General features: G+C 39.5%; 1 protein-coding gene across 10 annotated transcripts in view; it reads right to left on the bottom strand.

The window, feature by feature from the left end:
* Nucleotides 1–26,946, bottom strand: part of SP100 (SP100 nuclear body protein) — an 89,028-nt gene that overhangs the window by 10,160 nt on the left and 51,922 nt on the right. For all 10 annotated transcript variants that reach the window (XR_006779006.2, XR_006779008.2, XM_045794151.2 and 7 more), the window contains 5 exons: nt 13,008–13,052; nt 7,921–7,992; nt 5,349–5,396; nt 3,678–3,782; nt 1,498–1,640 (listed from right to left, as the gene is read on the bottom strand). Coding sequence is in view for 8 of the 10 variants with exons in the window: in XM_045794151.2 (XP_045650107.2) it covers nt 1,498–1,640; nt 3,678–3,782; nt 5,349–5,396; nt 7,921–7,992; nt 13,008–13,052 (413 nt within the window). In the remaining 2 variants the exon portion in view is untranslated. The remainder of the gene's footprint in view (nt 1–1,497; nt 1,641–3,677; nt 3,783–5,348; nt 5,397–7,920; nt 7,993–13,007; nt 13,053–26,946) is intronic.

The following is a 26,946-nucleotide window of genomic DNA, read 5'->3' as shown; positions in this document are numbered from 1 at the left end:
GAAAGAGAAATGAGAGTAGTGCTATGATGGCTCCCTGTTTCTACTCTGTGAGCTTGGTATTTCCAGCTGCCCTCCAGATACGTCCTCCCGTCAAAGCAAATTCAAGGTGTCTTCATGGAAAATAATGTCCCTCTCCAAATCTGTAACACACTCCTCTCTCTTACCCAGACTCAGATTTAAGTTAAGCTTTAAAAACTGCATCCTCTCTTGCTTTCCTCATAGCCTTGCCAGGTTTTCCTTCACAATATCTTCTATACCCACTGCTTTCTTTCCACCCCCCAGAAACCTCTAGCTTGTGTCTCTATACCTCGCCTGCCACAGCCGCTCCACTGGCACACACCTGCGGAGTGATGGGCAGGGGGCAGGCCCCATCAGTGGCCCTGGGCACACAAATGTGTCTAGGACTTTGGGGAGACAAGTAGGATGAGTAAGGATGATGAAATGTAAACTGTGCTCTCCTAGAGTATTTTGGGATCCAGAGATGGGTGAGTATGGTAGGCTGAATAATGGCCCCCCAAGATGGTCAGATCCCAAACCCCAGACCTCTGAATATGTTAACTTAAGTGGTAAAAAGGACTTTGCAGTTGTAATTAAATTAAGGATCTTGCAATGGGGAGATCATTCTGATTATCTGTGTGGGGCCAACGTAATGACCAGCATCCTTTTGCCAGGGAGGCAGGAGGGTCAGAGTGAGGAGTAGGAGATGTAATGACAGAACACAACATTGGAGTGATGCGAGGAACGGCCTCAAGCCAAGGAACGCAGGCAGCTTCCAGAAGCTGAAAAAGGCAAGGAACAAATTCTCCCTGGAAGGCTCCAGAAAGAACCAGCCCTGCCGACACCTTGACTTGAACCCAGTGAAACTGATTTCAGACTTCTAGCCTCCAGAACTGTTTAGATAATGGATTTGTATGGTTTTAAGCCAAGTTGTAGAGACTGGTTAGAGCAGCCACAGGAAACAAGTGTAGGGAAAGTGTGCTGTCTGAGCTGGGCCTTGCAGGCTGGGAGGACTGGATCAGGCACAGAGGCTGTGGAGGTCATGTGAGGCCTTCATGGCTGCCAGCACTCCACCCTCCAACCCATCTTGCATTCACTGATCAGATTAATACTTCTAAAGCAGTGTTTCACCTGTGTGAGTCAGTCCCTAACTCAAAACCCTCCCATGATCCCTCCGTGATTAAAGGAAGGGTCCAGACTCCTTCCTCTAGCCTCCAAAGTCTAAGACCCCCACCACCCATTTAAATTACTTCCTTGTGACCACATTACACAGTGGCGATTATTCATGGACCCATCAGGGCCACAATTTACTGTCCTACGTTCAAAAGGATAAGAGCTCATGCATTTAGAGGATTAAGCTGTAATATAAAGCAGCCCAGATGTTAGTAAGTGACACATGTATTGTGACCTGGGCAAGGGCATCAGGACAGTTTTCTGGACACTGGGATATTCTGCTAATGCTTGGAGCTGGTGAATTTAAGCCGTTTGTCATTGGGATACCTTAATCAGATCTTTTAGGGGGAATCCGCCACATCTCACGCTCATCTTCCAGTTCTTGGATCGTGAGCGGTTTCCTTCAACTTCGAATTCCCTGAGGGTGAGCCACTTTCCATTCATAGCCTCTATACACTTCTCTGAGGTTCCTGTGAGACCAAAACAAAGAGTTGCCAGGGAGCACCCCCCTCCCCTCCCCCAGAATGTGGCCTCCAGCATGGACCTGGGCCACCTGTCCTGGGCTCAGAATCTACAGCAAGAGAACCCATGAGCAGCCCAGAAGGCAAGGGCAGGAGGGCACTTCCTGTCCTGTGCACACAGGTCTTTGATCTCTGTGCAATGAGGACAATAATCAGCACCAACATTTATTTTTAAAAAGTATTTCACTATATTCAAAAGAGAAAAAGTTGAATGCTCTGAAGATGAATGAGCAGGATTCTTTTCCTCCCCTTCTCTGAGAGCCAGGCTGAGTTTCAGAGGGGGCAGACGAGGCCACACAGGTGGCCACGTGGCAGCGTCATCACAGCCACATCTGCCTCCTCTTGTACAACGTTGGTCATCCAGCTAATGGCAATCAATTATTTCTCATATTTTGGGGGCACCTGAATGGCTCAGTCAGTTGAGCATCTGACTCTTGATTTTGGCTCAGGTCAGGATCTCAGGGTCGTGAGATAGAGCCCCACATTGGATCCGCACTGGGCATGGAGTCTGCTTGGGATTCTCTCTCCCTCTCCCTCTCCCTCTGCCCCTTCCCCCTCTCTCTCCCTCTCCCTCTTTCTTTCAAAAAAATTATTTCTCATATTTTGGACTCATAGCTACTTAATGGTAAAAGTGATTTTGGAAATGTCATCAAGTGGGAAAAGTTAAATTACACATCTGCAATATGGTCACAGGGCAAACATTGATACTTTTTGGTGCCTAAAGAACTGTGTTATACGCAACTGATGAATCATGGAACTTTACATCAAAAACCAGGGATGTACTGCATGGTGACTAACATAACATAATAAAAAAATATTATTATCAAAAAAATAAAAAAAATAAAGAACTGTATTTGGGGAAGGGGGTATCGATTATGACAGATGGACATTTGTACTGTCCTTTAACAATTATGATTTGCAAAGTATTTCATATCTGTCATCTCATTATTCCCCCTCATAATAACGTGTCAAGGTTAAGTTTTATTATTATTCCCATTTTGTACGGGAGGAAGTTCAGGATGAGAGAGACTAGGCATGTGGCCCAGATGGAACAGACACTCGTGGTATCAGTGGAACTTGACTCCAGGTCCTCTGATTCTAAATCCTGTGCTCCTCGTCGTTAGCACAAGGCTGTACAGATGTTAAGGGGAATGGGGCTGTGAAAGTTGTCACCAGATTTCCCAAATGTGTACATATTCCACTCTAATATTGAAGTACTTGGTCTCGCATTGGGTGCTGGACAGGCATCCTGTGAACATTTTCTATGGGGAAAGGAGAGATGTCCTATTATGTTTATTAATTTTTAAGTGTGGAAGTGCCGTCTTTCCTCTAGCCTATCTGGGATGCTGTGCAGAAAAGAGCTAATGGGTCAGATGGGAGGCTGCTATCTTTAGAAAGGTCTGCTTGCAAGGTTGGCTCTTGGCTGGCATTGGGGAACTTAGATTTGGGGAGGGGTTCCACCATTCCCAGAACTTAAAAGAGTGTCTCACTGTCCTAAGCTGTTTATATAAACAATGTAAATGGTCTACGCCAAACACCTGCTTGCCTTCTGGGAGTCTGGAATTTTGGCGTGTGCTAGGCAGAGGACACCTACGTGACTAACCCCTGATAAAAACCTGTACTCCCAAGGCTGGAGGCAGCCTCTCTGGGTGACGGCATTTCACACATGTTGCTCAACTCACTGCTAGAGAATTGAGTGTGTCCTGTGTGACTCTGCGGGGAGAGACTCTTGGACACTGGCACCTGGTTTCCTTTGGAATTTGTCCTGTGTGTCTTTTCCTTCCTTGATTTTGCTTTGTATCCTTTCAATCTAATGAATCATCACCATGAGTTCACTATCTGCTGAGCCCTACGAGTCCTCCTAGTGAATCACCAAACCTAGGAATGGTCTTGGGAGACTCTCAACACAGGCGCCTACCCCCTGAATAATATATTATTCACATGGGTATTTTCCAGTTGAAAAGCATAGAAGATCATGAAACCCACCTTGTTTCATTTTCTCCTTATGTAAAGTCCCCGTTGCCTCTCCACAGGTCACAGGAAGTTGCGGATGGGAAAAATTCATATGTATATCTCTGGGAATTCTTGGACCTGGAAAGAAGCATTATTTTTTTCATTCCATCTTTCTCTACAACTGTGCACTGTTTTGACCTCATCCGTCTTGAGATCTTTCTTTTATAATCTAAAATGTATGGGAGGGTTTCCCCCATGAACTCATTACCCTTCTAGGTCTTTCTTCCATGGTAGATTAGGAGTACAAAGATAATGTCATTCTTCAAAACCCTACATTAAAATCTTTGTGTGGAGGTGTCTGAACCTCCAAGTTTGTTGACCACAACTCCCCATTGTGCAATGATTTTCCTCCTATCATATTATTGCTTTGAAGTTATGTAGCTGGAGATAAAACCTCAACTTTTAGTTTTGTCTCTCCACTTGTGGAATCAGGCTGAGGGACAGAAAGCAAGATTGCAACGGGGCACCTAGCAGAGGCAGTGTCTCTCTTCTCTCCTTGTTCTGTGCTTGTTGCATTCTCCTTCATGTGAGCTTTCTCTGTGGCTGAAAGAGAAACTCAGGGTAGAGTGTGCTAGAACTGCAAATTACTCAGGGAGAGGACCTCTGCGCATCTTTTGGGTGGGGCCATTGGGATCTGAAGCAGGTGTTGCAAGTCTTAAAATGAATTCGCAACTAATGAATCATCGAACTTTACATCGGAAACCGGGGATGTACTGTATGGTGACTAACATAATATAATAAAAAAAACATTAAAAAAAAACATTAAAAAAATGAACTTTGGAAGCAGGAACATCTGCTTCTACCCTTCTGACCAACATTGGGGGGGGGTTCATTAAAGACACATGCTGGGGCTTCTCTATGGAATGGGAAGGGTGGATGGCCATGGTCCATCCAGAGTTGGTTCTGTTAGAGCCGGGGTGGGCCTAGAAGGTTACTCAGTCTAATTTACCTGCCACCAACCCATTTACAGAGAAGGAAATTGAGGCAACCCCTCCCCCAAATGATAATCCAAAGTCACACAACCAAAGGAAGTTGGGGAATTAGGACACAGGTCTTGTATTACCACCCAGGGTCCCTCTTAACGAACAGCCTGTGGCTATGTGGGCAAGAGAAGGGTCAGCTAAATATCATGAGAGTCATACCTTTATATTTTTTTCTTTGTATTTCTTTCCTCAGAAGTTATCAGTATAGTCAAAGAAGCCCTTTAGAGGTCCAAGGAGGCCTGGGGTCTCAGAATAACTGGCTAATCAAGGGAGTGGGTATTATACCATCTTGTCTTGTTGTTGAAATTAACCAAGGCCAATGAATATCCTAACATTTGTTACTTGCTCTAAAAGCCAATTAAGAAAACTGAGGGGCGCCTGGGTAGCGCAGTTGTTAAGCGTCTGCCTTCGGCTCAGGGCGTGATCCCAGCGTTCCGGGATCGAGTCCCATATCGGGCTCCTCCGCTGGGAGCCTGCTTCTTCCTCTCCCACTCCCCCTGCTGTGTTCCCTTTCTCGCTGGCTGTCTCTCTGTCACATAAATAAATAAAATCTTAAAAAAAAAAAAGAAAAGAAAACTGATTGATCACTCAAAATAGAGTATAAAATTATTATTTAATAATATACTTAATTATTAAAAGTATATTATTTCCTTCCTTTTACCTCTTTTTCTGCCTCCTCTCAAAGACCCGGTTTTGACTCTTTTTCTCCCTGAGAAAGTAAGAAAAGAACACAAATATCACTTGTTTATAACATTACATTGCAAATAGTTTTTTTTTTTTTTTTACAAAAACACCATTCAAATGTAACTTTTCAGAAGACTGTCTAGCACTTCAAGAAAAATAGCAGATGTGAGAATGAATCAGGGGTCAGTAACTTTTTCCTATAAATCGCCAGATAGTAAATACTTAAGGTACATAATTGCTGTTGTGACTACTCAGATCTGCTGTTGTATTATGAAAGAATCCGTAAATAATATGGAAATGAAAAGATGTGGCTGTGTTCCAATAGAACGTTATTTACAGTCAGAGGGCTGGATTTGTCTTGTGGACCATAGTTTGCTGAACCCTAGCCTAGACTTTGTTACAAAGATGATACTTAGCTGAGATTCATCCTATATTTCTTTTACTATTATCTCCAAATAAGTTTGAAACAGTGTTTTGTAGATTTCCAAAGCAACTGAGGTGAGAAGAATAGTGAAGTTGGACATCTATGGAGTGCTTCTTGTGTGTCAAAAACTAGCTTTAGACTTTGCCTCATTAACTTACTTCATCCTTAGAAAAACTATCAAACAGGAACTAATACTATCCTCATTTTACGAATGAGAAAATCAATGCTCACAGGAAAAAATACAGATTAAATGAAGGTGCTGAAGATTTCCTTTAATAAAGAGACAGAGACAAAAGGCAATGATACAAGGTTTCAAGGGAGATTTCATGGTGGATTCTACAGGTCAGGTAGCTGCCCCAAACCCTAAACCTGAAAGAAGATATTTGTGCTGGAAGTGGTGGCACAAATGAGCAAGGAGGTCAAAACTAACTCAATGAAGGGGAACATATAGAAACTGATGCCTAAGTTCTAAAAGGCATAGGGTTAGAGATAGCACAAAGGGTTGATTGAAAAAATGTCCCAGAAGAACATAGTGTCTGATTCATAGGTTGATTGTATCCCAAAAAAGAGTGAGTCATGTCCATGTGCATGTTTGGGTCTGCCATTATTCAAATGTTTGAATGTTGAGGTCAGGGACACACACTGGATGTTATTTCTTTCTAAAGGTCTGTGCCCATGGCTGGCCTCCTGGGGTCCTAATTTGGGTAGTTCAGGTCCCAGGAGAAAATCTCCTCCAGATACGCAACCATAACTGGTCTTTCCTTTAAACAGATTATGATCAGATGAGGCTGGAAAGGAATTTTTTCTTCAACCAAGTACAAAAAGCCTTCATTTGTGGGGCCTTTGTTATAACAATTACCCAAAGGGTTTTTAAAATTTCATCAAGATAAAAATGGGTCCATGAGATATTTATTGATGATTCTTACTCTGAGAGGAATCACCTCCCAAGGTCAAGCATGTTCTACCCTACAAAGTATTACCCTGAGGAAGATTATCAAGATATGATGGAGGTACACTGAGAGGAGGGATTCCCAAACCTGCATAAAAGAATCATAAGCATGGCTATTGATACTAAAGACTTAAGACATGTAAAATAGGGAACATGTAGACTGCAAATAAATAGATACAAATAGTAGTATTTTACAAAAGAGCTTTCTTTAAAAATTGCTCTACATTGATGAACTCCAAAGAATAGGATTGTGCCAAGTACGGTAGTTAGTATGGATATTAGGGGCAAAAAGTCATCTACACAAGTGTGACTGTCTGTGGAACAGCCCTCTCCTGTCACTCATAGTGCTGAAGTGGTAGATATACCCACGAAAACTAGCCAGTTTTGGCTCATTCTCCCTCCCTCCTTCCCCTCCACCCCTCTCTTTTCCTGCAAGAGTCAAGGCCCACTGTCCCATGAGAAGACACCTGTGCTCTCTCTGCCTTCTCCTTGCTCTCTGTCCTTTCCTTTCCCATGAGGTGGCCAAACTTAAACCCTAGCCCTGGCTATAATCTGAATCTGTTGAGCAGTAGCCATTATTGCCAAACATACATTCTCTTGCTCTCAGTTTCCCTCTGTTTAAATCCTCTTGGGACTAGTGTGTGAGCTAGATTCTCCTTTCATGAAAACCACAGGCTATGAAGCTTTAAACGAGGCTGACACGGGCCTTGCAGGGCAGTCAAGCTTTTATCATTTGTCTTACTTTATAGATGAGTAAACTGAGGCTGAAGAGGTAAAGTGACACTCTCGAGTCCACAAGATTCCTCAAGGTCATGGGACACGAGGAAGGACTTGTGAATTACACAGCGTTTCATGGGCTACAACTACTTCCAGCCCTGAAAACGATCAGTTCAGTAGAGGCAGCACTGCAGGGACACTTGCGCCCCAGGTTCTGGTTGCAGACTCATCACCAAACTACTTTTTTGTGGTGTCATCATCTTTTTCTCCCTATCACATTTTGGAAGTTGACTAAATCTGATATATTTCTCAATGGTACAGCTACATAAAGCAATAGGGAAGGAGGTTTGTTACTAAAAGCATAGAATAAAGCATGAGAATTTAGACGTTTAGTTACTGAAAATGGAAAATGTATACTTTCTTTAAATTAAAATTTAAAATAATTTTTTTTCTTTTTACCTTTTGGTTTGCCTCTGTTCTGTAGCATTCTTTTATTCAGAGTTTGGCTTCTACGTCTGTTTCTCCTTTTCACTGAGAAAGCAAAAATATAAAAATGATGATGCTGACATGCTACTAAACAGCCAATAGGTCAGTGAAGAAATCAAAGAAGAAATAAATAAATGCATAGAAACAAATGAAAATGAAAACACAACAGTCCCAAATCCTTGGGACACAGCAAAAGCAGTTCTAAGAGGGAAATTTATAGTGATACAGGAATACCTCAAGAAACAAGAAAAATATCAAATACATAATCTAATCTTACATCTAATGGAACTAGAAAAAGAACAAATAAAGCCCAAGATTAGTAGAAGGAAAGAAATAATAAAGATCAGACCAGAAATAAATGAAATAGAAACAAAACAAAAACAATAGAAAATACCAACGAAACAAAGAGCTAGTTCTTTGAAAAGATATGGAACATAAGGAATAGCAGGGAGCTCGGTAGGAGAAGGAAGGGAAGAATGAAGGGGGGTAAACAGAAGGAGGAATGAACCACGAGAGACTATGGACTCTGGGAAACAAGCTGAGGGTTTCAGGGGGGAGGGGGAGGAGGGATTGGGTATTAAGGAGGGCACGTATTGCATGGAGCACTGGGTGTTATACGCAAATGATGAATCATGGAACACTACATCAAAAACTAATGATGTACTGTATGGTGACTAACATAACATAATAAAAAATTTAAAAAAGATAAACAAAATTAATAAACCTTCAGCCAGACTCATCAAGAAAAAAAAGAGAGAGAAAACAAAATCAGAAATGAAAACAGAGAAGTAAGAACCAACACCACAGAAATGCAAAGGATAAAAGAGAATGCTATGAAAAATGATATGCTAACACATTGGACAACCTACAAGAAATGGATAAATTCTTAGAAACATACAATCTTCCAAAATCAAATTAGGAAGTAATAGAAAATCCAGACAGACCAATTACTAGTAGTGAAATTGAATTGACAATCAAAAAACTCCCAACAGTCAGAAGTCCAGGACCAGATAGCTTCACAGGTGAATTCTACCACACATTTAGAGAAGAGTTAATGCCTGTTCTTCTCAAACTATTCCAAAAAAATAGAAGAGGAAGAAAAGCTTCCAGATACATTCTATGAGATCAGCATTACCCTGATACCAAAACCAGAGGAAGACTACAAAAAAAAAAAAAGAAAGAAAGAAAAGAAAAGAAAAGAAAAGAAAAGAAAAGAAAAGAAAAGAAAGAGAACTACAGGCCAGTATCCCTGATGAACATAGATGCAAAAATCCTTAACAAAATATTAGCAAACAGCATTCAACAATACATTAAAAGGATCACTCACTATGACAAAATGGAATTTATTCTAGAAATGCAAGGATGATTCAATATTTGCTAATCAATCAATGTGACACACCGCATCAATAGAATGAAGGATAAAAATCAATCTCTATGAAAATACCAACAACATTTTTTTCACAGAACTAGAATAAATAATACTAGAATTTATATGGAACCACAAAAGACCCCAAATAGCCAAAGGAATCTTGAGAAAAAACAACAAAGCTAGAGGCATTACACCCCTAGATTTCAAAATATATTACAAAGCTGTAGTAATCAAAACAGTATGGTATTGGCAAAGAAACCGACATACAGATCAATGGAACAGAATAGAGAGCCCAGAAGTAAACTCACACTTATATGGTCAATTAACTTATGGCAAAGGAGGAAAGAACATACAATGAGGAAAAGACAGCCTCTTCAACTAATGGTGCTGGGAAAGCTGGACAGCTACATGTAAAGGAATGAAACCGGACCACTTTCTTACACTGTATACAAAAGTAAACTCAAAATGGATTAAAGACCTAAATGTGAGACCTGAAAACATAAAATTCCTAGAAGAAAAGACAGGCAGTAATCTCTTTGACATCAGCCTCAGGAACATTTTTCTGAATCTGGCTCCTCAGGCAAGGGAAATAAAAGCAAAAGAAACTGTTGGGATGACACCAAAACAAAAGCTTTTGCACAGTGAAGGAAAACATCAACAAAATGAAAAGGCAACCTACTGAATGAGAGAAAATATTCACAAATGATATATCTAATAAGGGGTAAATATCCAAAATACATAGAGGGCTTATATAATTCAACATTTAAAAAATTGGTTAAAAATGGGTGAAGGATGTGAATAGACATTTTTTCCAAAGAAAACATACAGATGGCCAACAGATACATGAAAAGATGTTCAATATCGTGTATCAACAGGGAATGCAAATTCAAACCACAATGAGATATCACCTTACACCTGTCAGAATAGCTAGAATCAAAAGGACAAGAAATAAAAAGTGTTGGTTAGGATGTGGAGAAAAAAGCACCCTTGGGCACTGTTGGTAGAAATGTAAATTAGTGCAGCCACAGTGGAAAACAGTAGGGAGGTTCCTCAAAAAATTAAAAATAGAAATACCATATGATCCAGTCATTCCATTACTGGGTATTTACCCAAAGAAAGCAAAATACGAATTCAAAAGATTTATGCATTCCTATGTTTATTGCAGCATTATTTACAATAGCTAAAATATGGAAGTAATTGAAGTGTTCATTGATAGATGAATGGATAAAGGAGATGTGTGTGTGTGTGTGTGTGTGTGTGTGTGTGTGTGTGTGTGTGATGGAATATTACTCAGTCATAAAAAAGGATAACATCTTGCCATTTGTGACAACCTGGATGGACTTAGAAGGTGTTATGCTAAATGAAATAAGTCAGAAAAAGACAAACACCATATAATTCTACTTATATGTGAAACAGAAGAAATAAAACAAATGAATAAACAAACAAACAAAAAGCAGAAACAGATCCATAAATACAGAGAACAAACTGATGCCAGAGAGGAGGAGGTGGGGGAAGAGCAAAATGGGTGGAGGAGAGTGGCAGATACAGGCTTCCAGTTATAGAATGAATAAGTCACAGGCACAGAAATTGTAGCATAGGGAATATAACAAGTCTAGAGATGGTGACTGTATGCGGAACCAGCTACACACCCACTGACAGTAGGACCATGAAGGCACGATTCTCATGGGCTTCTCTGGAAAAGGGAGGAACTCAGTTAGCTTTTCTTGAAAAATATTCTGTCCGGAAAGATGATTTGAATGACAAGATGACCCTGGCAGGGGTGTGGGAGGCAATCAGCTGGAGCTCCTGCGTTGGAGAACTTCCATGGAGAGATTCTTTCTAAAGAGGGGTTTTTAAAGAACCCACAGACATGTCTCATGCCTCCTCCATATGTGGGAGACGTGAAGCCCATAAGAAGGCTATTCCTGCTCCTTACTTCTTTCTCTCCCTCTTCCACAGCTTGAACTAGCTAAACGAGTAGGGTTAGACAAGAGAAGAGGCTAGTCTCACCCAACTTCCTCACTGCATATTTTCCAGTTGTAATATTATATCAGCTCAGGCTTTTTAATATTGAATGAGAATATCACTGCTGCCAAAAGGGACTAGCACAGCTCCAGGGCTTACCTAAGACTTCATCTTGGAGCAGGAAGTGAACTGTTTCAGAGAACAGTTTGGAAAAGGAAGTAGAAGGAACAAAAGTGATTTGTGCTTAAACTACCAATTCCAACATTTTAACAAAGCAGGTAGGACAGGTTTCACAAAAACTCAGAGGAACAAAATCTTGGACCTGGGTAAGTATAGCCTAAGAAATAACTAAAATGATACAGGCAAATACAGAGATAAAAGGCTAGAGATGCTAGAAATATGCATATATATTTATTTATATTATATATTTAAATTTTATTTATATTATTCACATAAATATGTGTGTAATACATATATATAAAGTAGGAGGAGCTCTGTTGTATTATATATATGTGTGTGCATATATATAAAATGATAAGATGACAAATAATCAGAAGAAATGGAAAGGAAACAAAATGTATCCACATATGTTTTGACTCCACAAGAAAACGTCCAGCCAACTCTGAGAGCCATATAAATTTAGTAGCGGTATTTCATATGACATGATGTTAAAGAATGAACAAAAAGAAAGAAAGTCTACAAAAGGAACAAGTAGAACGGGAGAGGGAAGGAGAAAAGAAAGGAGTCAACGAGAGGAGGAAAATGAGGAACACAATGGAAATAACAATTGGAGAACCGGGTGCCAAGAATGAAGCATCACTCATCTTTTTCATTGTCTGCTGCATGGACACGATATGGCACAGGTACTGCTTGAGTTTGGTTTAAATAACTGTGTCCCAGGCTTAGATCTGATATGATACCAGGACTCTAGCTTCTGCTTAATTCGTTTAAGTTCCCTCTGTGTGTTTCTCCTTGTTATGTCGAGGGTTGTGTTCATTAGTTACAACAAACCTTTCTAACATTTTCTCCTGGTCCCTTTTTTCCCACTCAGAGCGAGTTTGTCTCTGGCCTCGTGGCTGCATGCTACATCCAGGTTCCAGCTCCCATTCTTGCCAAGGGTCTTAGGTGGCAAGAGGCCAGGTTTGAACCAATAGTCTGAGTTTTCCTCCAAATGTGAAGAAGTCAGTGACTTTGGATGAAAACGTGAAAGGCAAGTAGGCAGATTGCTATTTGGCCCTCAAAATCATTCTCTTTCTTCCTTAGGAATAGAGTTACAGCTGAATCCATAGCTGCCTCACTACAGATTATATTTCTTGGCCTCACTGGCAGCTAGCTCTGGCCAAGTGACCAAGTTTTGGGCAATAGGACGTGAGAAGACTCTGGAACTTTCCATGAAAAGAAATCGATAGGTGATTTCCCTGTCCATTTTCCCCATTCCCACTGGTTGGGAGACAATGGCAACCAGACTAGCTTTTTTTGGACTCAGGGAAACTGTGTTGAGAAAGGCAGTTTTTCCTTCCATTTCTGGACTGTTTGATGAAAGAGAAATAAATTATATGGTTGAAGCCACTGTATTTTGGGCTCTCTTTGTTACAGCTTAGCCTGTACTCTAAACAATTCATTATTTATGAAGCCTGTTGGAGATTTCAGGGGTGCAGCAAAGATGGGTCTGGGAGGACGATCGGGTCTGCAGTAAGTGCACAGGTGCAAATTCTCAGACTTTTACCTCTTTGGTGACTGCTGTTCCTACGTGTATATCTTCTCTTTCTTCCTTCAAACAGAAAAGAAAATAAGCTTTACGTGTCAGTAAACTTCAAGTGTTTTAAAGTCTTCATTCCATTTTTTTTAGTGCTAAGTCCCCAGCTACCAACACATCATCTTGGCTGTCATCACACTGAAAACAAACACAGGAACAAAAACAACCTACATTTATGCTAGTTATTTACAGTATATTTTTACCTATTTACATAAGGTTTTCTCATTCACAATAAAGAAAATGCAAAAGGCAACTGAAACCAGGCAGGAACTGACAGAGAAGAGGGGGTAGTGTTAGAAAGGTCAAGGAAAAGTAGATTTCAGAAATCACAAGTATATGTCCTGGAATTTAGGGGTTTGACTTGAAAAGCTGAAGTTATAATCCATGTTTATAACAGCAAGAACTTAAGTATGAAGTAGGAAAAAAAAAAACCATTGGAGAAATGAAGACAAATATACAAGGGATAAAAGAGATTAGATGTTTTAGAAATTAAAGTGAAGGACATAGATTTTTAAAAAAGGAACTAGGAAGTTCAGAACAATTAAGAAAGATTAGAAAGAAAATAATCAATGGAAGATAGTGAAAAAGTCAGCATATTTCCAAAAGAAGAAAATCAAAATAATAGAAGCACTTCGAGATAAATTCAAGAAAAAAGTTTCTGAGATATAACAAAAAATTAAATATACTGAAGTACATTTATTTTCACCCTATAGCATAAAAAATTGACTCCAAACCATCAACGCTGAGATATATTCCGGCAGATTGACTGGACTTTAAAAATATAGAAAGAATGGAATGGGCAGTCTAGATAAAAAATGTCAAGTCCTTTTCAAGGGAGGGGGATCTTACTGGCTGTAGAATTTTCTATAGTAACACCTAATGCCACGGGAAAGTGGAGAAAAATCTACAAGTTGCTTCTCGAAATAGTGAGTAAATTGTTTTTCACATATAAAAATAAAAGCAAATACTTTTGAACAGGAAAATTCTGGGAATGTTGTTCCTATGAGTAATTATTGAGAAAACTCCTTGAGGACCCACCTCAGCACACCAAGGCAAGACTGGAAAAATTTTGGCAAAAAGGATTAAAATAAAAGTGGAGACGAGGTGACCTGCCTGGATGTTAAACATACATGCTCTGACAATAGAGAAATGGTATAATAACCAAAAAAGTGTGAGGAAGGGGGAAATATGGGTGGTAGAGCAAGATCATTGTCTGTTGGACCCACAGCATGTTATTTGGACAAATCAAGGAGTAATATCAAGCACATTTAAGAGCTGAAAGACCCACATAAAGGTAACATCTTGATGGATCTAGAGAGTATAATGCTAAGTGAAATAAATCAAAGACAAATACCATATGATTTCACTCCTTTGTGGAATTTAAGAAACAAAACAAATGAACAAAGAAAAAAAAAAAAGAGACAACCCCAAAACAGACTCTTAAGTACAGGGAACAAACTGATGGTTACCAAGGAGGATGTGGATGAGGGGGATGGGTGAATTAGGTGAAGGGGACTATGAGCACACTTATCGTGATGAGCCCTGAGTAGCATACAGCATTGTTGAATCACTATATTGTACACCTGAAACTAACATAACACTGTATGTTAACCACACAGGAATTAAAATTTAAAGAAACTATTTGACACAAAAAATGAAAAAAGTAACATTATGATCTACACTTGGGTGGGAGAGGAAAGAGTGGGCAGAGGAATAGGACACGTGAAATTTATTAATTTTAGGTGTAGGAAATTAATGGGTACCATCTAAAGAGAGAGTATATAAAAGTAATTCTAAGAGTAATCATCGCTAGAACAAAAATACAAACATTTCTAAATATCAGAAATATATACTTACTCCCAACCAATGAAAATATGAGAAATGAGTATAAGTCAACCATTCATTTTTTTTTAAGGGGAAGACCCAGAAGTGGCTCACATTTCTTCAGCTCAGAGGCCACTGGCCAGAACTTAGTCACAAGGCCAGGGCTAGCCACAGGGAGGATTGAGAGGTTTAGTCTAGCTAGGTAGCCATGTACCCAACTGCAACCACTGGAACAGAAATGCAAACCTTCCTGTCAGAAGTACACACATGCACAGAAATGCATAGAAGACAGAATGCGGAGTGTCGACATTTTCAATATCCAAGACACTAGAATATATAATATAAATTAAGATGACAGAAACAGGACCATGCATTTTGGTCCTATCAATAAAAGTAAATGGATGTAACTCACTTATTTAAATAAAGATTTTGAGATTGAATTACAGAGTAAACTCCAACTTTTTTTAGATTTTTAAATTTATTTGTCAGAGAGAGAGCACACAAGCAGGGGGAGCAGCAGGTAGAGGAAGAAGCAGACTCCCCACTGAGCAAGTAGCCTGGTGTGGGGCTCGATCCCAGGACCCTGGGATCATTACCTGAGCCAAAGGCAGATGCTTCCTCAACTAAGCCACCCAGGTGCCCCTAAACTCCAACTTTTAATTCTATACAGAAGACTCATGGAAAAAGATATTTTACAAATGTTGAAAATAAATGTATAAACAAAAGTATATTCAGCATACATCAACAAAAAGAAACCGGGAGTCAGGTCTGAATATCAAAGGAAATGTAATTCAGGCCCAAAAGTTTTAAGCCAGTAGTAATTACGGGAGATACAATGAAAAATAGGTAGCAACTACTCCTAGTAGCAACTTTATTTTTACCTCCCTTAGTCCATAAGAGGTCAAGTACACAAAATGAGGAGGCCCAATTAATACATTTAACAAGATTAAAATGATTAATTCATATTCAACTCCATGTCCAAAAAATAGAGAATGTAGATTTCTTCCCACTTGGGGGCAAAGAGGAAAGAAATGCAAATTTCAGACTGTCTAGTACATAACAATAATGAAAATATTTCCTATGAGAACCTATAGATTATCTAATTTAAAAAAACACTAATTTCAGGAAAAATAAAAAATACATGCATACGGTCAGTCTTCATTATTCACGGATTCCATATCTGTGAACTCACCCACTTACAAAAATTTATCTTTAACCCTCAAATCAATACTCATGGCACTTTTATGGTCATTCATAGACATGGGCAGAGCCGTGGATCATTCGTCACTGATGGCACATTCATTTAGTGCTCCTATTTGTTGTTTAAAATGGCAGTAGTGCTGATGGGCTATGTCACGTTCCTAAAGGTCGTGTTCTCATGCTGATGTCTTATCTCATATCCTGAAAAGGTTGTGATGTGCCTTATGGAGAAAATCTGTGTGTTAGATAAGCTTTTCCAGGCATGCATTCTAGTGCCGTTGGCTATGAGTTCAACATTTATGAATTAACATATATATTAAGCAAGATATCTTTAAATAGAAGCACTCTCAAAAATACAAAGGTATATATTGACTAGTATGTTGTGGCCAAGGCTCACAGGAACATAACCCTGTACTTCCTCTAGAAGCAATGGTTCAAAATTAGCAACTTCTGTGTTTGGGGTGACTTTATAGAACATATCTACTCCGAATAATGAAAATTGGCTGTATATGTACATACATGTGGATAGGTACATATGAGCACACAAGCAATGTGTTTTCAGAGTCCATCATTTTTTTTCATTGCTTTTTATTTCAAATATTATACTTTTCTCTTTTTTTCTCAAATATTGTACTTTTCATTCTCAGAATTTATATTTGGTCCTTTTTAAATAATTTCTTTGTTGATATTTGCTTTTTGGTGAGAAATCATTTTCTTACTTCTTTACACATGGCTTTATTAAACATGTTTAAAACAGCTGATTTAAAGTCTTTGTCTAGGAATTCCAGTGTCTGGTCTTCCTCAGGTACAGTTTCTATGTTTCCTGAGTACGGAGCCACACTTGGTTGTTTTTTTTGCATGTCGAGTAATTTTTTCTTAAAGACCTAACATCTTAAATATTATGTGGTAACTCTGGAGATCAGATATCCCACTTTCCCCAAAGTTTGTTGTTATTGCTGTTGGTTGTTATTCCTGTTGGTTTTGTTGCTTATTTGGTGATTTTTTTTTTCTGAACTAATTCTGTAAAGTCTGTGTGTTTTGGCATGTGGCCCCTGAAGTTTCAGCTCAGTTTAGTGGTCAGCTAATGACTGGAAAGAAATTTCCCTAAATAGCTGGAACTGATAAGTCTCCCAGTTTTTTTTTAAATGTTTTTTTATTATATTATGTTAGTCAACATACAGTACATCCCTGGTTTCTGATGTAAAGTTCAATGATTCATTAGTTGCGTATAACACCCAGTGCACCATGCAATACGTGCCCTCCTTACTACCCATCACCAGCCTATCCCATTCCCCCACCCCTCTCCCCTCTGAAGCCCTCAGTTTGTTTCTCAGAGTCCATAGTCTCTCATGCTTCATTCCCCCTACTGATTACCCCCCCTTTCTTTATCCCTTTCTTCCCCTACCGATCTTCCTAGTTCTTATGTTCCATAGATGAGAGAAATGATATGATAATTGTCTTTCTCTGCTTGACTTATTTCACTCAGCATTATTTCCTCCAGTGCCATCCATGTTGTAGCAAATGTTGAGAACTCGTTCTTTCTGATAGCTGAGTAATATTCCATTGTATATATGGACCACAACTTCTTAATCCAGTCATCTGTTGAAGGGCATCTCAGTTCCTTCCACAATTTAGCTATTGTGGCCAATGCTGCTATGAACATTGGGGTGCATATGGCCCTTCTCTTCACTATGTCTGTATCTTTGGGGTAAATACCCAGTAGTGCAATGGCTGGGTCATAGGGTAGCTCAATTTTTAACTTTTTAAGGGACCTCCACACTGTTTTCCAGAGTGGCTGTACCAACTTGCATTCCCACCAACAATGTAGGAGGGATCCCCTTTCTCCATATCCTCTCCAGCAACTGTTGTTTCTTGCCTTGTCAATTTTTGCCATTCTAACTGGCGTAAGGTAGTATCTTAGTGTGGTTTTGATTTGAATTTCCCTGATGGCTAATGATTTTGAACATTTTTTCATGTGTCTGCTAGCCATTTGTATGTCTTCATTGGAAAAGTGTCTGTTCATATCTTCTGCCCATTTTATGATTTGTTTATTTGTTTCTCGCGTGTTGAGTTTGAGAAGTTCTTTGTAGATCTTGGATACCAGTCTTTTATCTGTAGCATCATTTGCAAATATATTCTTCCATTCCGTGGGCTGCCTCTTAGTTTTTTTGATTGTTTCCTTGGCTGTGCAGAAGCTTTTATCTTGATGAAGTCCCACAAGTTCATTTTATCTTTTGTTTCTCTTGCCTTTGGAGATGTGTCATGAAAAAGCTTGCTTTGGCCGATGTCGTAGAGGTTGCTGCCTATGTTCTCCTCTAGGATTTTGATGGATTCCTGTCTCACATCGAGGTCTTTCATCCATTTGTTTATCTTTGTGTATGGTGTGAGAGAGTGGTCAAGTTTCATTCTTTTGCATGTAGCTGTCCAGTTTTCCCAGCACCATTTATTGAAGAGACTGTCTTTTTTCCACTGGATGTTTTTTCCTGCTTTATCAAAGATTAGTTGCCCAAAGAGCCGAGGGTCCATTTCTGGGTTCTCTATTCTGTTCCATTGGTCTATGTGTCTGTTTTTGTGCCAGTACCATGCTGTCTTTGTGATCACAGCTTTGTAGTACAGCTCGAAATCCGGCATTGTGATGCCCCCAGCTTTGTTTTTCCTTTTCAACAGTTCCTTGGCGATTCGGGGCCTTTTCTGGTTCCATACAAATTTAAGGACTATTTGTTCCAGTTCTTTGAAAAATGTCATTGGTATTTTGATCTGGATAGCATTGAAAGTGTAGATTGCTCTGGGTAACATGGACATTTTAACTATGTTAATTCTTCCGATCCATGAGCATGGAATATTTTTCTATCTTTTTGTGTCTTCTTCAATGTCTTTCAAGAGTGATTTATAGTTTCTAGAATATAGGTCCTTTACGTCTCTGGTTAAGTTAATTCCAAGGTAATGTATGGTTTTTGGTGCTATTGTAAATGGGATGGATTCCCTAATTTCTCTTTCTTCAGTCTCATTATTCATGTATAGAAATGCAAATGATTTCTGAGCATTGATTTTGTATCCCGCCACATCACTGAATTGCTCTATAACTTCTAATAGTTTGGGAGTGGGTTCTTTTGGGTTTTCCATATACAGTATCATGTCGTCTGTGAAGAGAGACATTTTGACTTCTTCTTTGCCAATTTGGATACCTTTGATAACTTTTTGTTGTCTGATTGCTGTTGCAAGGACTTCTAGTACTATGTTGAATAATAGTGGCGAGAGTTGGCATCCTTGTCGTGTTCCTGATCTTAAGGAAAAGGCTTCCAGCTTTTCCCCATTGAGAATGATATTTGCTGTAGGCTTTTCATAGATGGTTTTTATGAGATTGAGGAATGTACTCTCTATCCCTACACTCTGAAAGGTTTTAATCAGGAAAGGATGCTGTATTTTGTCAAATGCTTTTTATGCATCTATTGAGAGAATCATATGATTTTTGAATTTTTCTTTCTGGATAAAATCTAAGACACTGATAGATTTGCAAATATTGAACCACGCTTGCATCCAAGGTATGAATCCCACTTGGTCATGATGGATAATCCTTTTAATGTACTGTTGGATTCTAATAGCCAGGATCTTGTTGAGGATTTTGGCGTCCATATTCATTAGGGAAATCGGTCTGTAATTCTCCTTTTTGAGGGGGTCTTTGCCTGGTTTGGGGATCAAGGTAATATTGGCCTCATAGAATGAGTTTGGTAGCTTTCCTTCTGTTTCTATTTTTTGAAATAGCTTTAGGAGAATAGGTATTATTTCTTCTTTGAATGTTTGGTAGAATTCCCCAGGAAAACCGTCCAGGCCTGGAGTTTTGTTATTTGGAAGGTTGTTTACCACCAACTCAATCTCTTCATAATTAATTGGCCTGTTTGAAAAATCAATTTCTTCCTGTTTCAGTCTTGGTGGTTTAGGTTTCCAGGAAGGCCTCCATCTCTTCCAGATTGCTTAATTTATTGGCATAAAGCTGTTGATAAAAGTCTCTAATAATCCTTCCAATTTCATTGGTGTTGGTTGTGACCTCTCCTTTTTCATTCATAATTTTATTAATTTGGGTCCTTTCTCTATTTTTTGGATAAGTCTTGCCAGTGGTCTGTCAATTTTATTAATTGTCTCAAAGAACCAGCTTCTAGTTCTGTTGATCTGCTCTACTATACTCCTGGTTTCTAATTCATTGATTTCTGCTCTAATCTTGGTCAACTGCTTCCTCGTGCGTGGATTAGGCCTGTCCCTCTGTTGCTGTTCCAGCTTCTTGAGGTGAGAATATAAAAACTGCATTTTAGATTTTTCTATTCTTTTGAGTGAGGCTTGGATGGCTATGTATTTCCCCCTTAGGACTCCTTTGCAGTATCCCATAGGTTTTGGACCGTTGTGTTTTCATTCTTGTTGGTCTCCATAAATTGTTTAAATTGATTTTTGATTTCCTGGTTTATCGAATCATTCCTGAGCAGGATGGTTCTTAGTCTCCAAGTGTTTGAGTTTCTTCCAAATTTTTCCTTGTGGTTGAGTTCCAATTTCAAAGTGTTGTGGTCTGAGAATATGCAGGGAATAATTTCAGTCTTTTGGTATCGGTTGAGACCTGTTTTGTGACTCAGAACATGGTCTATTCTTGAGAATGTTCCATGGGCATTAGAATAGAATGAGTATTCTTTGGTTCTGGGGTGTAGTGTTCTATATATATCTATGAGATCCAACTCATCGAATATGGCATTCAAAGCCCTTGTTTCTTGGTCGATTTTCTGCATGGGTGTTCTATTTCTGATAGTGGAGTGTTGAGGTCCCCTACTATTAACGTATTTTTATCTATATGTCTCTTTATTCTGGCTAAGAGTTCGCTTGTGTATCTTCCTGCTCCCCTGTTGGGGGCATATATATTTATAATTGTCATATCCACTTGTTGGGTACATCCTTTAAGAATAATATAGTGCCCTTCTGTGTCTCTAACTATAGTCTTTTGTTTAAAATCCAATCTGTCTGATATGAGAATTGCTACCCCAGCTTTCTTTTGAGGTCCATTGGCGTGAAAGATGGTATTCCATCCTTTTACTTTCAGTCTGAATGTATCTTTAGGTTCAAAATGAGTCTCTTGTAGACAGCAAATGGATGGGTCATGTCTTTTTATCCAGTCTGCAACCCTGTGGCATTTATGGGAGCATTTAGGCCATTTACATTGAGACTGATTATTGAGAGATATGATTTTAATGATGCCATGTTGCCAGTAAAGTCTTTGTTTCTATAGATTGTGACTTTCTGTTCTGTATCACTCTTGGGGCCTTTTTGCTTTTATAGAACCCCCCTTAATATCTCCTGTAGGGCTGGTTTCGTGGTTACGAACTTGGTCAATGACTGGCAATTCTGGAAGGTCTTTATTTCTCCATCAATTCTGAATGACAGCCTTGCTGGATAAAGGATCCTTGGCTGCATGTTTTTCTCTGAAAGAGCTTTAAAAATGGCCCCCCAACCCTTTCTCTCATTCCAGGTCTGTGTAGACAGGTTGAACGTAATTCTGATACCTTGCCTTGGTACATGAGAAATTTCTTTGCCCTGGCCGCTTTCAATACTGTATCCTTGGATCTGATATTTGCAAATTGCACTATGACGTGGCATAGGTTTGTCGTGGTTGAGCTTGGGAGGGGTCCTCTCTGCCTCTTGGACATGAATGTTTGTTTCCCTTGCTAGATTAGGGAAGTTTTCAGCTACAATTTGTTCAAATATCTCTTCTAGACCTCTGTTTTTCTCCACCCCCTCGGGGATGCCGATGATTCTGACATTGGAACGTTTCATTGAGTCAGTAATCTCCTGTAACCTACATTCTTGGGCGTGGATTTTTTTGAGTCCAGAGTCTATTTTAACTTTCTCTTCTACTAACCCATCCTCCAATTCGCTGATACGTTCTTCTGCCTCTTTCACCCTGGCCATCAGAGCCTCTAGTTTTGACTGCATTTGGCTCATAGAATTTTTAATTTCTGCCAGATTCGCTCTCATTTCCGCCCTTAGAGATTCTATATTCTCATTAACATTTTTGTTAATACTTTTTTCAAGTCTACACATCATCTTGACCATTGTTACTCTGAATTCCATTTCTGATAATTTGGTTATATCCATATCCATTAGTTCTGTGGCAGAGGCCACAGACTCATTGTCTTTTCTTTGCTGGGGGGGTATTTCTCCTTCTCGTCATTCTGATGAGGAGAGGTTGCGGGGTTGTCCAGAGCCCAAATTATTGATGGGACCCAGGCCGTGTGCCCTTGTTTTATAGGGATCTTAGGGATATGGGCTTCTTGATTTTTCAGCCTGCCTTCTGGGGGAGGGGCCTGCCGCGCCGATACTCAGGCAACCCTGGTTGGGTAGAGTCTCCGTGTCCCCTGCGAGGGGGGATGGGCATGGGCACACTGTGAGCCAGTATTTCCAGGCTTTTGTTCTCTGGCGGCTTTCCCTGGCGGTTTGCTGTGCCTCTTCTGAGAGTCAGAGCAGCAGTGGCCGAATCTCAGCCTCTGTCTCAGAACAGAGGGGATCGTGGACTGTTCTCCACTGATGATCTGGCCACTTTAACTCTGTTTCTGTTGGTGCTGCTCAACCCTGCAGCATCCCGGGATGTGTGCCCCACACCCGGCGTCCCAGCCCTCAATTCCAGGGCCAGCGTGTCTCTGTCCTTTGTGTTTCTAACTCCGCCAGCCACCAGCCGCCCTGTGCGCTCCTGAGCTCCTGGTCTCAGTCTGGTTCCAGTGAGCGCACCGGAGCCCCGTTTCAATCTGGTGACGTGGGCTCCCGGCTCACGGTCTCAGTCTGCTCTCTCGTGGGTGCCATCCGCGAGTCCGCCCGCTCCCCCGTGCAGGTGGCTACCGCTTCCCGGCACCCAAACGCTGCGGCTCCCTCCCCCTTCCATTTATCTTCCGATATCTGTGCGCGGTTTCACAGCTCCCCGCTTCGTACCTCAATACTCAGCGCTGGAGATGTTCATTTGTAGAGATCCAGATGCATCTTCCTGCGTCTCATGCTGATTCCGTGGATGTTCAGGCTGGTCTGGTACCTATCCGACTCGACTCAGGGGACCAGCTGAAAAAGGGGTCCCCTACTCCTCCACCATCTTAACTCCTGATCAAGTCTACCAGTTTTTGCCAAGGGGTTATAAAAGCCTGTGTTGATACATGCCTTCAATGCACAGGTAGGCAGTTTACAAGTCCACCCTAGCTGTCACCTCCTGCTTGCACAGAGCCTCCTGGGTAGCCAGAGGTGAAAGGTGAGGGCTTTCTTAGATTTTTCCTGAGCCTGTGCCCAGCCCTGGGTCTATGCACTTCCCTAGACCTGTGTGTGGCCTTCCAGATGGCTAGGAATATCGGGGAGTTTTATATATACATATATATGTATCTATATTTATATACTATATATAACATGTTATATATCCATATGTATATAAACTATATATATTATACTATAGTGCTATATATGAAATACTATATATTTATTTGTATATAATATATAAACTGTATATGTGTATGTTTATATGCATAAAATACAGTTTTATAACTTTATATATTATTTATATATATTTATGTATTATATAAATATATATTTTTAGTTTATGTATATATGTTTACATATTATATAATTTATAGAAATATTTTATATAATATATTTAATTATATGTAATGGTCATATTCTACCTATATTGTATTTATAATTTATAATTTTTATGTATTTGCACATATGACACATTCATGTTTACATATTATATATTCTATTTACCTGTATAAATACATTTCTATATTATATATATTTATATATAATAAAAATTATTTATTTGTAAATAAATGAAACCTAAAAAAATATATTTATATGTGTTGGTATGTTATATGTGTGTGTTTTCAGAACCTGCTGATTTCTGAACACCTGCACTGCTACCCACTTATCCCACTCCAGCACCATCCTTGCCTAGGTCATTACAAGAGCCTCCCTACTGATCTCTCATCCCACCCTCCTAAAGGCTATTCTCCATGTGGCTTACAGAGCAATCCTTTAAAAACTTTACTGAGATTATACCATTCCGTAGCTCAAAACTCTGTAGTGTCTTTTCCTCTTACTGAGACAAGAATCCAAAGTTTTTATCATGGCCTTTGAGGTCTATATGATCTTAAAAACTACTTTCCTCTCACCCCTCTTTACCTCCCCAGCTAGTAGTCCCCTTGCCATTCCTCGAAAGATCCCATGCATCTTGCCTCAGCTTCTGCCCTGAGGTCTTCTCAGCCTCAGTACCATCAATTATTCCTTCACCTCATTTGATATCTACTTATGTTTCAGCTTGTCAGTGAGGCTCTCACTGGCCACCCCATATAAGAAGGCATGTTTCTGCTGGTGCTAGGTTGTTCCTCGGTAAGCATCTTTGCTGCACGCATTTTCACTGCAAACATTTTGCTGCTTAACTAACTGGCCATAAGGCAATTTTGCCATGAAAGATAAAATCATGAAAAATAAAAGAGGGATATTCATTAAAAAGGACATAATGAAACATGAAAAATGAATAACAAAATTCAAAGGACTTTTTCAGGCAATTAAAAAATGTTTGAGTACATTCAAAATGTATAGTGCATGGCACTATACTATTCATGGCAATACTGCACAGGTAACCGATTTTATTTTGTGGATTATACCCAAGCACTTGTCTTCAAAGTCTTTTGCTCATAGTATTATACATTTTATTTTTGCTTGTTTTGTCTCCTTGTTCAGCATTGCATTTTTTCTTTTTTCACTATAATTTCTTCCATCAGTTTCTGAATACTGGGATGCATACCTGTAACTGAGCTTTGTATTGCATTGTGAAAGCTTTCCGCATTGTTGTATTTTCTCGGCATATTGTTACATGTCCATTGACAGACATTCCAAAATTCTGTGGGAAACGTGGGTTCAAAGTGTACCACTGTTAGACCATTCTGAAGGCTACGATTTATATAACAGAAAAACGTGAGTACGGAGTCAATGAAGAAATAAAACCAAACTGTCAACCAGTTATTTAAAAAAAAATTTTAATGGCAAAATTGCCTTACAGCCAATTAGCTATGTGGAAAAAAATGTTTGTAGCAAAAATGTCTACAGCAAAGATGCTTACAGTGAAAATACCAGATATGGTTTCTGTCACTCTATACCTCCATTATGCTTTATTTTCTCCTCACTTGAGCTGAGGTGAGGGAAAAAGCATTTGATGTAGTGCCAAGGTCCTGAGGCAGAAAATTATTTAATTTGTTCAAGGAGGCCAGAATGGTGTGTGAAGAAAAGGATGGTAAGAAATGAGATTTTCAGAGGTAATCAGAGGCATTTAAAATACTATATATTTATTTATGTATTGTCTATATTATCCCTGCCAGAATTTAAGTTCAATGAGATTTTGTTGACTTCTTTACCCCTATTGGGCAGCTTTGGCAATAGGTACTTGTTGAATAAATGAAGAATATTACAAGAAAACAGAATAAATAAGTAGTGAGATATATCATGTTCATGAATTGGAAGACTCGATATTTTAGAAATGTCGATTTTTTCCAAATTCATGCTAAGCAATTTCAATAAAAATTCAATAGGATTTTCATGGGAACTCGACAAGATGCTACCAAAATTTATATGAAAGAGAAAATGTCCAAAATAGCTAAGATAGTTTTATTTTATTTATTTTAAAGATTATATTTATTTATTCGACAAGAGAGAGACAGCCAGCGAGAGAGGGAACACAGGCAGGGGGAGTGGGAGAGGAAGAAGCAGGCTCATAGCGGAGGAGCCTGATGTGGGGCTCGATCCCAGGACCCTGGGATCACACCCTGAGCTGAAGGCAGACGCTTAACAACTGAGCCACCCAGGCGCCCCTAAAATAGCTAAGATAATTTTAAAAAAGAAATAAATTGAAAGAAACTTGCTCAACCGGATATCAAGATATTATGAAGTTATAGTACTAGAATGTGCTATGTATCGAGGCAGAACTAGATAGAGCAATGGATCAGCCTAGAAAGCCCCCCAACAAAACCATATAGACATATGGTAGCGTGATCCATGCCCCATGTGATATTGTATTGGAGTAATTGGAGAAGCTGGGATCATTGGTTATCCATGTTGGAAAAAAATTAGACCCCTACCTCATATTACACTAAAAAAAAACAATTCCCAAAGGATTAAATGAGAAAAGAAATAGGAGTGTCTTAGCCTGGTATTCTCAAAAGCAGATTTTGAGATAAGTATTTGTGTTCAGGAAGTTTACTTGTGAAACTGTGTCAAGAATCCAGAGTAGGGAACTGGGAAGAGGCAAAGAGTAGGAGAGAAAGCCAATTGGGATGGTCTCCACTATGGTTAACTGGGTCCTGATCCTGGTGGGGATCCTTTGAAGAGCTATTTAAAAAAATTGTTCATCTTAGAAATGGAAGAGAGAGTATTTACTGGATTCTGTCCTTCATTGGTTAAGATGTTCAGTAAAATAGGAAATGTATGAAAAGGTAACCTGAAAGGTAGCCTCAGGTTATGTTAAGATTTCTTAAAACAAGATTGAAAAGCACAATCATAAAGGAAAACACAGACAAATTAGATCACACAAAGATCATACCTTTTGTGCATAAAAAAACGTGATAAAAAGACAGGTCAAAGGATAATGTGAAAGAGGCTGGAGGGGATATTTCAGAAATGGGGATCAGGGAAAGCCTCTCTGAGGAGGAGATACCTGAGCTGAGAGGGAAAGCATTTTATTAGTGTCAGAAGAAAGTGCAAATGTCCTGAGGCAGAAACTCACTCAGTTTGTTCACAGGGGCCAGAGTAGCATGTGTGAGCAGGAATAGTAAGGGATGGGATTAAGAGGTGATCAAGGGCAGCTTATGTAATGCTTTTCTAGGTT

The sequence above is a fragment of the Ursus americanus genome, chromosome 1 (assembly GCF_024610735.1).
Source record: "Ursus americanus isolate L20-20 chromosome 1, mUrsAme1.1.p, whole genome shotgun sequence".
NCBI classification, from domain to species: Eukaryota; Metazoa; Chordata; class Mammalia; order Carnivora; family Ursidae; genus Ursus; species Ursus americanus.
The sequence above is the reverse complement of the archived record's forward strand: the minus strand, read 5'-3'. Positions and strand labels throughout refer to the sequence as shown.